The 12,521-nt window shown below is 42.8% G+C and overlaps 1 protein-coding gene across 1 annotated transcript in view; it reads left to right on the plus strand.

Annotated features, from left to right (window-relative positions):
• PARP12 (poly(ADP-ribose) polymerase family member 12) overlaps positions 1–12,521 on the plus strand; it is a 34,343-nt gene that overhangs the window by 1,263 nt on the left and 20,559 nt on the right. Inside the window, exons 2-4 of the mRNA XM_036230824.1 lie at positions 2,976–3,111; positions 5,856–6,147; positions 8,639–8,740. Coding sequence (XP_036086717.1) covers positions 2,976–3,111; positions 5,856–6,147; positions 8,639–8,740 — 530 coding nt within the window. The remainder of the gene's footprint in view (positions 1–2,975; positions 3,112–5,855; positions 6,148–8,638; positions 8,741–12,521) is intronic.

Here is a 12,521-nt window from a genome sequence, read left to right on the forward strand (position 1 = left end):
GACCTCACCCTAAATGTGATAGGGGCCGGTCAAATGGCAGGAGAGCGGCCATCAGGTCTTCATTTTAGGAAGCTGTATCTTAGGTAGTGGTGGGTGTGGACGCTGATTTACAAGAGGTTGTGGTGGGGACCTGTTTGGAAATTAGTCCAGTTACTTAAAAGAATTGGTTCCTTTCTTTCCCTTTTTTCCATCCTTCCTTTCTCTTTTCTCCGTTTTGGGGGTGGAGGGCTTAACACACAGTACATCTTATTTCTTGCTTATGTCAGGTCCGCTAGTGTTGGGTACGGATCTTCATGCAGTCATTCAAGGATCCAGGCTGGTTCACCTAGACTCTGCTCTCCTCAACCCATGGCTCTTAAAGCCATTCTGGGTGTCAGGTTCCAGGAAGCAGGCAGAGAAGAGGCACAGTAGAGGGTTGGAGAGTTGTTTTTATGGGTCAGTGTTAGAACTGGTAGATATTCTTCCACCCACATCACAAGATGTCTCATGACCCCACCTAGATGAGGAGTGGGGGAGGGCTGGGGAAATGTAGACCCTGGGAAGCCGCTGCCCAGAAATATCAAGGTTAGAATATTCGAAGGCCCATATAAGGCCTTAAGAAGTGATGTATGTGTGAGAAATTTGGGAGAGATGGCTGGAGTTGGTGAGAGTGTGGTGACAGAATATGAGAGGTGATAACTCGGTGTTCTTTCTCGTTGACTGAGAGATGACTGTTATTTCTTTTGACTGAGAGCAGGGGAGTGTTTTGTTTTGAAGCTTTCTCGGTCAGGGATCTGACGTTTGGGAGGACAGCCAGGGCCCCGATTGGCTCGTTTGGAAGTTGTTGGGTGGCATAGGCTGTGGCTCCATGAATGGGTCAGGTCTGAGGTGGGGTCTGAAGGTGGAACCTTGGAGAAATTTGGCTTTCAGGAACTGGTAGAGAAGATCCACCTCGAGGGAGAATCAGGAGCAGCAGCTGGAGAGAAAGGTGGACACAGTAAATAACGGACAGAGAGGCGGATGGACAGATGGACGGACGGATGGATGGATGGATGGATGTGATGATAAGAATAACTGGTAGATTTTGTTAATGCCTGTATTTGGTAAAATAAAGATGGCAGACCTATTCTTAGGGTAGTCACCAAAATGTGGGGTCAAATTTTACTTGTCTTGGAAGTCTGAACATATGGTATTTACTGATCTAGATAATTCTATGTTTTCTTTTTTGTTTTTCATCTTTACCTTTTCCTTGAGGTTCACGCAAGAGAATTTCTTGACCCTTCCTTCTCTGACTATTTGTGGGTCATGTGGGGAGAGAGAATGTGCAGTTGGCTGTATTTTCTGTGACTATTAGTCCTCCTGAACCATAGGTCAGTTTCAGAAATAGGTCCTTACTGCTGCTTGTGTTCATTGGTGAATCTGGAGGGGTCTTTAGTCCCTGACTTTCAAACTGTGCTTAGCGGACAGTAAGCACCGTGGTCAGGAGCATAGCCTCCAAGACAAGCCTGCCTTGTTCCAACCCTGCCTTTGCTTGGGGCAAATTACTTTGTATCTGAGTCTCAGTTCCATCATCTGCAAAATGGGGATAATAATATCACCTACCTCATAGCCTTTTTGAAGACAATAAATTAACTCATAAAATGTTGGGCATTCCCTGGTTCATGGTAAATGTTCAACAAGTTTTAGCAGTCATCATCATTATCATTATAATAATTAGATAGATTTGGGTTTGAGAGCACCAATTATTAGCCTCTCTGCCTAGAATGTTTTTCCCTTCTCTCCTTGCCTGGATCATCTTCAACCCTAAGTATTTGGCTCAGGTCCTCTCTTGTTTGCTTCCCCACTTCCGTCAGGCTCAGGTGCCCCTCCTTCTGCACTGATGTTTTCTGAGCTTAGCTGACCTGGCACTTTCTGCTCCATTTTAGTCATCTGTCTTTTACTTCCACTAGATGAGAGAAGGATGTGAGTCAGGATGACTCCAAGGTTTTTGGCCTGTGCAGTGGAAGAGGAAAGTTAAGTTGCCTTTTACTGAGATGGAGTCTGTGGAAGGTACAGGTTTGGGGGAGTTGATCAGGTTTTTCATTTTCTTTTGAGGTGCTTAAAATAAGCATAATCTATGAAGTATGGCAGTGTCTTAGTCAAGCAAAATCTGTTTGCCTGACTATTCCCAGTTGTGTTGACCCAGGCGATCATTTGAAGTCTTTGGATCGCTGGGGCATGGTGCCAGTGCCTTGCTCACGATGAGTGTTTAACAGGGGCTTGTTTGAAAACATGGAGGAGGGGAACAGAGAAAAGGGCTGGGTCTCCAGTGTGTGGGCATGAGTAAATACTTATAACCATAAGGTGTCAACACTCATTTATTCAGCCAGTGTTTTAAGTGTCCAGTGACTGGTATGCTGTGACTTTTTTTTTTTTTTTTGTGAAATAGCGCTGTCATTCTCATCAGAAACCTGCTGAAAGGTGCTATCCTGGGCTCTAGAACTCACAAGTTATCATTTCTTTTTTTGTAAATAAGCATTATGTATTATTGTTGCATAGCCAACTGGTTTTTTCTCCAGTGCTTTTAAACAAGGTCGGGAACTGTTCTTGAAGACCGATTTTACCAGTTGTATTAGTTTGCTCCAGCTGACATAACAAGTTAACACAGACTGGGTGGCTTAATCAACCAGAAATTTATTTTCTCACAATTCTAGAGGCTAGAAGTTAAAGATCAAGGGTTGGTTTCTTCCGAGGCTTCTCTCCATGGTTGGTAGATGGTCATCTTCTCCCCACGTCCTCACATCATCTTCCCGTTGTGCCAGTATGTGTCCTAACTCCTCCTCTTATAAGGACACCAAATTGGATTGGTCCCCCTCCAATGACCTCATTTTAACTTAATCATTTCTTTAAAGACTGTCTCCAAATAGAATCACTTCTAAGGTCCTGGGGGTTAGAACCTCAACATAAGAATTTTCGGAAGACAGTTCAGTTGTGATCCCAGCTCTGTTCTTTTGCAGGAAGAACTGTAAGAATGGTCACAGCTTAACAACTGAGCACAACCTGGGTGTGCTGAGAACTCACGGCGTCGACCACCTTAGCTACAGTGAGCTCTGCCAGCTTTTGTTTCAGAATGACTCCTGGCTTTTGCCAGAGGTGAGTGCCAGGAGGGTGCGTGTGTGTGTGTGTGTGTGTGTGTGTGTGTGTGTGTACGCGTGTGCGCGCGCACACAGAATCAGGGAGAGGCCAAAAGGTAGGAAGATAGGAAATATTATGGTAGAAGAGAATCTTAGGCCCCCATCGTGACCACTGGGACTGCCTGGAGGAGACCTAGATTGAATTCTTGGCTCTGTGACATTAGGCCAATTTTGCTCCTTCTTGAGGTCTCCTTTCCTCCTCCATCAGTTGGGCTGGTACCTCCTTTGCAGGGCTTCTGTGAAGTTGAGAGCCTGTTTGGCCAGTGGCTGCAGCAAGATGTTATTTACATAGAGTCAAGGAGATGAGAGATTCCAGCCAGCCCCTCTTTGTTTAGCAGGTCTTGGAATCATGCAGGTTTCAGTGGAGCCAGCTGCGTCTGTGGAGAAGCTTTCTAGGGCTGCTGACAGACAGATTATGCATTCTCTACTAACTCAGTTGCACCCAGGGAATTTTGAAGTTTAGTTAATGTGAAGTCTCATATTGCATTAACCACTTGTTTCAGAGCTCACTGCAGTGGTTATGTGCTATTTCAAATCCTTCTAGAAGCAAGATGGAATTAGAAGTGTGAGATTTATTGGGTAGGGAGCAGAAGGTGGGGCGAGCCTTGAGGCAATGATGCAGGTCTAGCATCTGTGGCAGGAGGAGGGGGAAGGAAGGGGACTGGACAGGAAGAGATCCTGACTGCAGCACAGTTCCAGGAAGGCTTCTGCCTGGCCAACTGGAAGTTCGGAGTTAAAGGTTTCGCTGTTGGAGGCAACCTGGGCTTCCCTAGAAAGGTGTGCTCCATTGGCTGGGAGCGTCCCCGGGAGTGTGGCCTCTGTGTGAATAAGGTAGTGGCTCCAGAGGCAACACTGGGCTGTCAGTTAACTGTGCTCTGCAGCAGGTATGAGCAGCGCCTTTCTGTGGCCAGCACAGGTTATATGGGATGCGCTGACACTTCCTGTGATGAGGCGACAGATTAGATCGGCATATTTTAATGACGGTGCTTCCATATGATTTAATTAGAATCACCCATTTGAGGAAGGTGCAACAGAGCATAGTGACTGGCACATAATGGGTATTAACTTTTTTTGCTTTTTGAAAATTAGTATTGATTTACTTCAGCTAACTTTTATTGAATATCCACTGTGGATCAGACACTGGTGATAAGGAGATAGCAGATCCCATTCTGTCCTTCTAGGAGGCACATTTACTGGGTCACACAGACAAGTCAGCAGATAATCGTAAGGTGCTGTGTTAGAAGCTCCAACAGAAGTCAGTGCTCTGATCTCCGGGGCACAGTTTGGGTGCTGGGAAAGGCGTCCTGGAGTCCATGGTGCCTGCTCTTGGAGCTGAACGATGAAGGTCTGGGAAGAGGGGGGCACAGAGAGGAGGGCACCTAGCATTGTCAGGGGACCTCATGTAGGTCAGCACAGCCTGGATTTAGGGTTGGAGAGGGGAAAAAGAGACATGGATGGGCAGAGGCTCATACACAGGAAGGAGTCAGGAGGTAGGTTTGTGTTCGGAGTGGGCATTCACATGTTGGAGAGATCGTCTTGTCAATAGTGTGAAAAATGAATCAGAGGGTGACCAAGCAAGAGTTTGTAGCCTCTGCGTGCTTGGGTGTGCTGGTTGGTTCAGACACAGTGCCAGCAGGTGGAAGCCGAGGCCACAAACTCGGACCCAGTGCAGCTTTCCTGCCAGGGCTTCTGCTCTCAGGCTAGTCTCTTTATCAGATGACCAGTTGGGGGCCACCACCATGAATCGAGCACTCACTCACTGCGTCCCAGGTATGGCATTAGCCATTTTGTAATATTTCCCATTTAATCCTCACAATAACCCAGGAATGGAGGTGGGATTATTCCCATATTGTGGATTGAAAAATTGAATCTGAGAGCTGACATGTAGCTTGCCAAAGGTCAGGCAGCTTGTAAGTGGCAGAATCAGGTAAGGGTCCAGCCCTCTGGCCTTTCTCTTTGGGGAAAGGAGTAGGGTAGGAAAAGAGTAGGGTTCCTGCTGAATCTTGCTCAGTTTAATGCCTTTGAATTGAGTGGGTGGGTCCTCGGTGGTCTCTGGCCTAGTTTGCATCTGTAGGAATTTGGAGTGTAGAGGAGAAGGAGCAGTTAATTCAAGCTCAGATCCCAGCTTTGCCAATAACCTAATTCAGCCATTGTATGTGCCAAATGTGGCAGATTGCTGTGTGACTTAGGGCAAGCCAGTTAACTTCTCTGAGTCTCAGTTTTCTTGTGAGAAATTAAAGGGCTGTATTTGGCCTTCTCTAAGATGCTTTAAACCTTCAGAACCTCTTTGACCCCTGAGTTGTAGAAAAAAGAGTTGAGAGAAACTGGGGCCTAGGTAATGGAGCGTTAATGAATCAGGGAGAAGGGTATAGATAGAGCTTAAGGGTTGAGAGGAGCAAATACATTAAAATGTCTCCTGTGAAGGGAGCAGTTCTGATCAAGTTCTTTGGGTTTCCCCAATGGAGCAGCTATTCTGAGCAGTCTGCTGTCCACTCAGTTCCCATTTTAGTCAAGGACATGTTAACAGCCACCCATCTAGAGCGAGGGATGTTCTCATAGCTGCGTGGTTTGTGTGGATAACAAGGTCACTAGCAGTGGCTAGATTTCTGGAAAAACCTCTTCTAACCAGTGGACTGGTCAGTAGGGAGGTGGTGGCTTGTGAAGCTTTCCTAAGCTGCTGTCTTTTTCCTTCTTTGTCAACAGATCTGCCTTCACTACAATAAAGGAGATGGACCCTATGGCTCTTGTTCCTTTCAGAAGCAATGTATCAAACTCCATATCTGCCAGTATTTTTTACAGGGTGAATGCAGGTTTGGTACTAGCTGTAAGAGATCCCATGATTTCTCTAAATCTGAGACTCTGGAAAAACTGGAGAAGTTGGGCATGAGCTCAGACTTGGTGAGCAGGCTGCCTTCCATTTATAGAAATGCTTATGACATCAAGAATAAGAACTCCGCCCCTGGCAAAGAGCACCTTCCGGCTCCAGGGACTTCTGGTAAGGCTCTGGGCTGGGGCTCCGGGATTCCATCTGACTATTAAATGAGATGCGCGGCTGGATATGTCTGTGCTTCTCTTAGTACAGTGCAGTTAGTGATCCCTTCCTAGCTAGTGGGGGTCATGAGGGTGAGTTGAAATCATGGCCATGGACAAGCAAGGCATTCTAGAAAAGTGCGACTTGGTGTTGAGGGTGAATGAATATGGGCCTCACCTGCACGGAGATAAGGGACTCTGCTTCTCCTATACAGTTGTCCCTCTGCCCCCTGGAGAACTTGCCTTTTAATAAGGGACCCTAAAGTTAAGAATGCCATGCTGTGCAACTCTAAGGGTGTTCTTTGCATTGTGTTCTGTTGTGATTTTTAAAAAATAAGTCAGTGAAGTATATTTTAATTTTAGCTCTCTTCTTGATATGTATAAATGGATTTTCTTCTTCTTTTTTTTTTAGTCATTGTAAATTTGCTTTGTTCACTGCTTATCTCTAGCACTTGGACAGTACCTGACCCACAGTAGGCATAGGCACTCAGATATTGGTTGAATGATGGAGCATGCTGGGATAATTATTTTAAAAGGAATGTCAGGCTTAGTGTTAGGCACATGGGAGAATTCTGAGCAGACTGTTTATGTAACAAGCATTTCTTTAATACCTGTTGTGTGGAAAATGAATAATGCGGTCTCTCAAGGTTATTACACATCGATGTTCTTGGAATTTCACAGTATCATCTGTTGGCTGGCCATTCTCGTTATCCATTCTTTCATTCAACAAATTCAAGTGATTGTCATGTGCTGGCCACTGTCCTGGGCCCCAGTTATGTCTTGGTGACTATGAAACATGACTCCCCAAATGAATGCACAATCATATCCACTTGTTAGCTGTAGTGATAGTTAAGATTTTTAACAGACCCTTTCCTAAAATACCAGGTAAGCGTCAGGACTACCAGCAAGCAAACTTATTCCTCTAATCATACCTGATTTTTATATTTAAAAATTGTCCTTGTCATATGTGTTTTTTTCTTTGTATTTTCTTTAATTTTGGCTAATTTCTTTCAATAGCAGGAAGCCTAGAAGTAGACAGGGTTTGCTTTAAACAGATCTTGAAGATGAATCATTTGGATTATGGCTTTGCTAGAAAGGGAGGGAAAGATACCTGCCCTTGAGGACTTGAGGACAGATGGAGGTGACCTCCAGGGCTCCAGAGGTGTGGGTTTTGAGGCCCAACCTGGGGATATTTGAGAGGCCCATAAAGAGAAGGGAAAGCCTGGTCCCGCAGCAGGAGTGAGAAACATGCTGCTAGAACAGAAATGCTTCCCTCTCTGAGTAAAAGTGTCTTTGAGATGAGCCACAGAGGGCTCACAGTCAGCTTTTCCACTGTAAGGTAATAACAGTCTATTATTTTTACTTTCTTTGTTTTTAAACTTTATTTCCCATTTAGAAATTGTGAGAAGGTATATTTAATGTTTAAAAAGTGGGATGGTAAGTCACACTTAATATGTATGTAAGATCAATTTTCTGGAAAAGTACGGTCCAAAATAGCGAAAGGACTAGGTGAAAGGCGTAGTCTTTTTTGTTTTTGTTTTTGTTTTGATGTGTACGTTGTTTTTTTTTTGTCTGCATCTTTCTTATTCCACTAGAATAAATGTATCCTTGATGTAATGTGAAGCATTTCTTCTTAAACTGTAGATGTAGACTTTACAATTTAACTCAACAATAAAAAAGTAACCTCTTAAAATAAAACAGGAAAGGGCAAGATGAATAACAAAATGACTGGTTATAAAATGAGGAGAATTTCCTATAAACTTACAGGTGGAAGGGAGGAGGGATGTAATTATTAGGTAAGGCTCATTGGACCACTACTAATAAAGGTAAGCTTTGAAATCACTTACAAGCCCTTTTTATATTGAAATTTTTATAATCTCAAGGTGATATTTTAAGAAGTAAGCTTTATATATATTGCTTTTTTTCTTGGTATTAGTACCCAGTTCTAATATTTCATTAACAAGGATTTGCTGTTAGAATCAAATCCAGGTTGTAACATGCAGCCCTCCGCTTGCCCCTTGGTGTCACCACCAGCTTAGATACAGAAGGACTCTTAAGCTCTCTCAGTGTGTAGGATAGTGGTTCTCCCCAGGTTCCACCCCTGGAGGTTCTGATTGAGTCAGTCTAGGCCAGAGCCAGGCACTTGTATTTTTAAATGGGTCTTCTAGTGAATGGAGTGCACAGCCAGAGCTGAGAAGAGAGCCTCGTGTTGTCTCGGACTTGCCAAACAGTTGTGTGGCCTTGGGCTCCCTGGCTTCCTCCTAAAAAAAACAGAGCCCATATGCACGTCTGACGGTGCTTTCATCCCAAGCATTGTCTGATTTTGTCTGCCCATGTTTGTCTTGTGCAGAGAGATGAATAAATCCTTTTTTCTGTCCTTTGTATCTTGAACTACTCCAATCTGGTAAATGAAGTTTCCGCAGAAGCTGATGTGTCTTTGTGGTGTTTCTTTGTAGAAAGAAGAGATAGTTCAGGTTCTGTGTCCCCGACTACTACTAACCAAGAGGAGAGTGAGGAGATCTGCTTATACCATATCCGGAAAAGTTGTAGCTTTCAAGGTAAGTCAGAGGAAACCCCTTCAACCACATGTGGATGGGATAACTGCTTCTCATTCCTGGAGCTCTGCTCCGAGGCCACTCCAAAGTCCTCTCCCCTGTCCAGAGAGAGTGGGCCTTAATTGTGAGCTGGCGTGACATTCAGCCAAACCAGTTCTGCAGCAATTTTGTTGGGGAGTTGACGATGGTAGGAATTATTTGAGTTTCTAAAAATCAAACTGTAGAGGAGTTTTGGGAAACATAACTGTTTGGGTCATGCGGCAAAGTGAGTACCAAGTGTTGGATCCTTGGTCAACTTAGCATGAGGTCACAGATATGCACAAGACACAGATACCCAGTGTAGTGGGAACAAAGTGTCCTTCATCAGGGGTGATCTCAGACTTAGGATGCCTTAGAAACTGGAAGGTCCTGAGGAGGCACTCATGTTTGCTCTTGGGGGATGAGTAGTTAAGTTGGGGTCTTCTCTCCACAGTCCTCCTTTTATCAGAAGCAACAATTCTTGTGTATATGTGTGTGTTTGTATTTTCACTAAACCTTTGTTTTTTTTCTTATGGCCGTCCTAGGCTTTGAAGAAAGATTTCTTCTTGAATTCAGTGACTCCTTTTAAAAAACGACCATAACCACTTCTTGTTTCATTTTAAGTCTTTAAAAACTACCCAAGCATGGCAGAGGGAATGCAGTTAGCATTAATATGATGGCTAGGTGGAGGGCCAGGGGAGGAAGGGAACAATTGGGAGGATCGTTTTATGAACTATATAGATGTCTAACCAATGTACTGTGTACTTGAAACTAATTTAAATAAATTTTTAAAAAACTACCCAAGCAATTTATGAACACTGTGAATACTTTCACTTTATAAAAGAGTCAAATAATACAGAGTAAAATCTGAAGTCCTCTTTCAGTCATCCCTAAAGGTAAACACATGCTGTGCAGTCATATATGTTTTACATATTTTCAACAGACAGGAACATGTGACACATATTATTTAATCTGCTTCCTTTGCTTAACATATCTTAGAGGTTTTTTCCTACATTAGTACATGTAAGTCTACCTTGTTTTTAAAAAAGCAATTGTGTAGTATTTAATTAGAGTCATGTTCCACTGAGCATCTGAGGACACACGTGTATTTCCATAGATAGATTTCTGGAAATGGAATGGTAGGTAGGTCAAGGAATATGTGTCATATATACATATATATTTATGTTTTTAAATTCAACATTGAGATCTGATTTACACACAATACAATCCATCTATTTTAAGTGTATACTCTGAGTTTCGGTAACTATGCATGCCCATGTAGCTATCACTGTACTCTAGACATGGGACAGTTCTCTCATTACAAAAATTTCCCTTGTGCCCCTTTATAGTTAATCCTTACCCCTCAATTCCCCGACCCCAGGCGATTGCTGATCTGTTTTTTGTTGCTGTAGATTAGATTTGCTTTTTCTAGAATTTCATATAAATGAAATCGTACAGAATGTGCTTTCCTGTACCATCTTTTTTCGCCCAGCATGGTTTTGAGGTTCAGTCATGCTGGCACATCCATAGTTTGTTCCTTTTTTATTGCTGAGTAGTTTGTTGTTGCATGGATTGACTACAATTTGTTTACCCATTCAGATCTTGATGAACACTAGGTTGTTTCCAGTTTCCGGCTTTTACAAATAGAGCTTCTGTAAATCTCCATGTACAAGTTTCCATGTGGATATATGTTTTCACTTCGGTAAAGACCTGGAATTACTGGAATTACTGGATCATGTGATAAATATGTGTTTAACTTAATTAAAAACTGCCAAACTATCCTTCAAAGTGGATGTACTATTTTACCTTCCCACCAGCAATGTACGAATGAGCGTTCCAGTTATTCTGCATCTTTGTCTACACTTGGTATTGTCAGCCTTTTAAATTTTAGCTGTTCTAGTCAGTGAGTAGTGCTAGCTCGTTGTAGTTTTAATTTGCATTAATGCTTGATGATTAATGATGTTTAACGTTTATTTTTAATGTGCTTATTGGCCATTTATATATCTTCTGTAAAGAATCCATTTAAATCTTTGCCTTTTTTGTATAGTAGCTTTATTGAGATATTGAGTATAATTCACATACCATATAATTCACTCCTTTGATAGTTTTTACATAGTCAAAGGATTGCGCAACCACTGTCACAATCAATATTAAAATATTTCATCATCCCCAAAGAAACCCTGTACTCATTAGCAGTCACTTCCACTCTCCCCTCCCTCCCAGCCCCTCACAACTACACATTTACATTCTATCTCTATAGATTTGCTTGGATGTTTCATGTAAATGGTATCGTACAGTATATGGTCTTTTGTGAATTTGTGTGATTTTTTCCCTATTTTTTTTTGGATTGTTTGAGCTCATTGAGTTGCAAGAATTTTGAATATTCTTTATACATGTCTTTGTCAGATACAGGTATTGAAAATATATTCTTCCAGCCTGTGTCTTTCATGTTCATTTTCCTTATGTTATCTTTTGAAGAACAGATGTTTTAATATTGATATCCATTTTAATATTTTTTGATGGTTTGGGTTTTGTGTACCTTAAAAATCTTTGCTTGTTCCAAGCCCACAAAAATGTTTCTTCTGCGTTTTTTTTCCTAGAAGTTTTATAGGTTTAGCTTTTATGTTTAGGTCTATCTGTAACTCTTGATCCCTTTTCTCTAATAATTATTTCCTTAGGTATTGATTCTTTTGTGTGAGTTAGCTGCCTGCGTAGTTTTTCCTTGTGTTTTGGGTGATTCTTGGTTGTCTGTTCATGTTGGCACTCAGAAGCCCCATGCCTGTGGTGGTTGCTGATTCTCTTGCCGGGCTTATCAGGGAAGAGCACTATGTCTTGGTTGGCAGGTGGGCTGCAAGCATGTATCCTAGGACTAGGGGCTTTGACGAATCTCTCAGAGGCTTCTCTCTCCCCCTAGCCCTTACAACCACACTTTCATGTTCCATGGGAAAACCAAAAAGGTTGCTGAGCACAAACAAGGCAGTGAGGGAGTACCTGTGCCAAGGGCCCTGTTACTCTCATTGTGATTGCCTGGTGTCTTCCTTGCTCCTTGTTACATGAAGTCCCCAGACCCTTCCCACTCTGGCAGTAGCTCTCTTCTTCACACTTTGTTTTTTCTCTCTCCTTTTTCTCTATCGGTTTGATTCTTTCTGCTTCAAGATTTTAGAAATTCTTCAATATATCTGGAATATTTGATGGAATATTTTATTGTTTCTAGTGCTTTTGGATTTCTTCTCTGTGGCTTGTCATTTCAAGGGCTATAGGGAGAAAAAGGATGTGGATGTGGGTACTTTGCCAAATCGATTTGGTTTCTGGGGCTCACCTAGAAAATCTGTTCTCTGAAACGTCACAGTGAAGTAGAAGGAGGGAAGGAAATTGAGAAAGGGAACAAGAGGACAAGGATTTTAACTGGGCCAGCATGTGTATATCTGCAAGGGCAGAGCAGTGCATATAAAGACCTTCAGGGCTGCAGGCGTGTGTTGAGAAGAGGTGCGTATGTTAGTAGCCAGAAAGGTCAAAGCGTGTCGGACCCATGCCGCTGACCACCTGAAGTGGAACACGTCAGGTTGGGCTGGGTTTCCAGTAGAGAAAAAGCTGGCTTCGTTTTCGGTATGACAGCTCCCGTTCCCACCTGCCACATGAATAGCAAAGGCATAGACTGTCCTCTGCAAGAGTGGAGACTTCGACCTTCTTATGATCAACTTCTTTACTGTCATGAGATGAAATTAATGTCATGTAACCTACTAACATCTTTCTAAAAATCACTGTA

The sequence above is a fragment of the Rousettus aegyptiacus genome, unplaced genomic scaffold (assembly GCF_014176215.1).
Source record: "Rousettus aegyptiacus isolate mRouAeg1 unplaced genomic scaffold, mRouAeg1.p scaffold_m13_p_13, whole genome shotgun sequence".
NCBI lineage: Eukaryota > Metazoa > Chordata > Mammalia > Chiroptera > Pteropodidae > Rousettus > Rousettus aegyptiacus.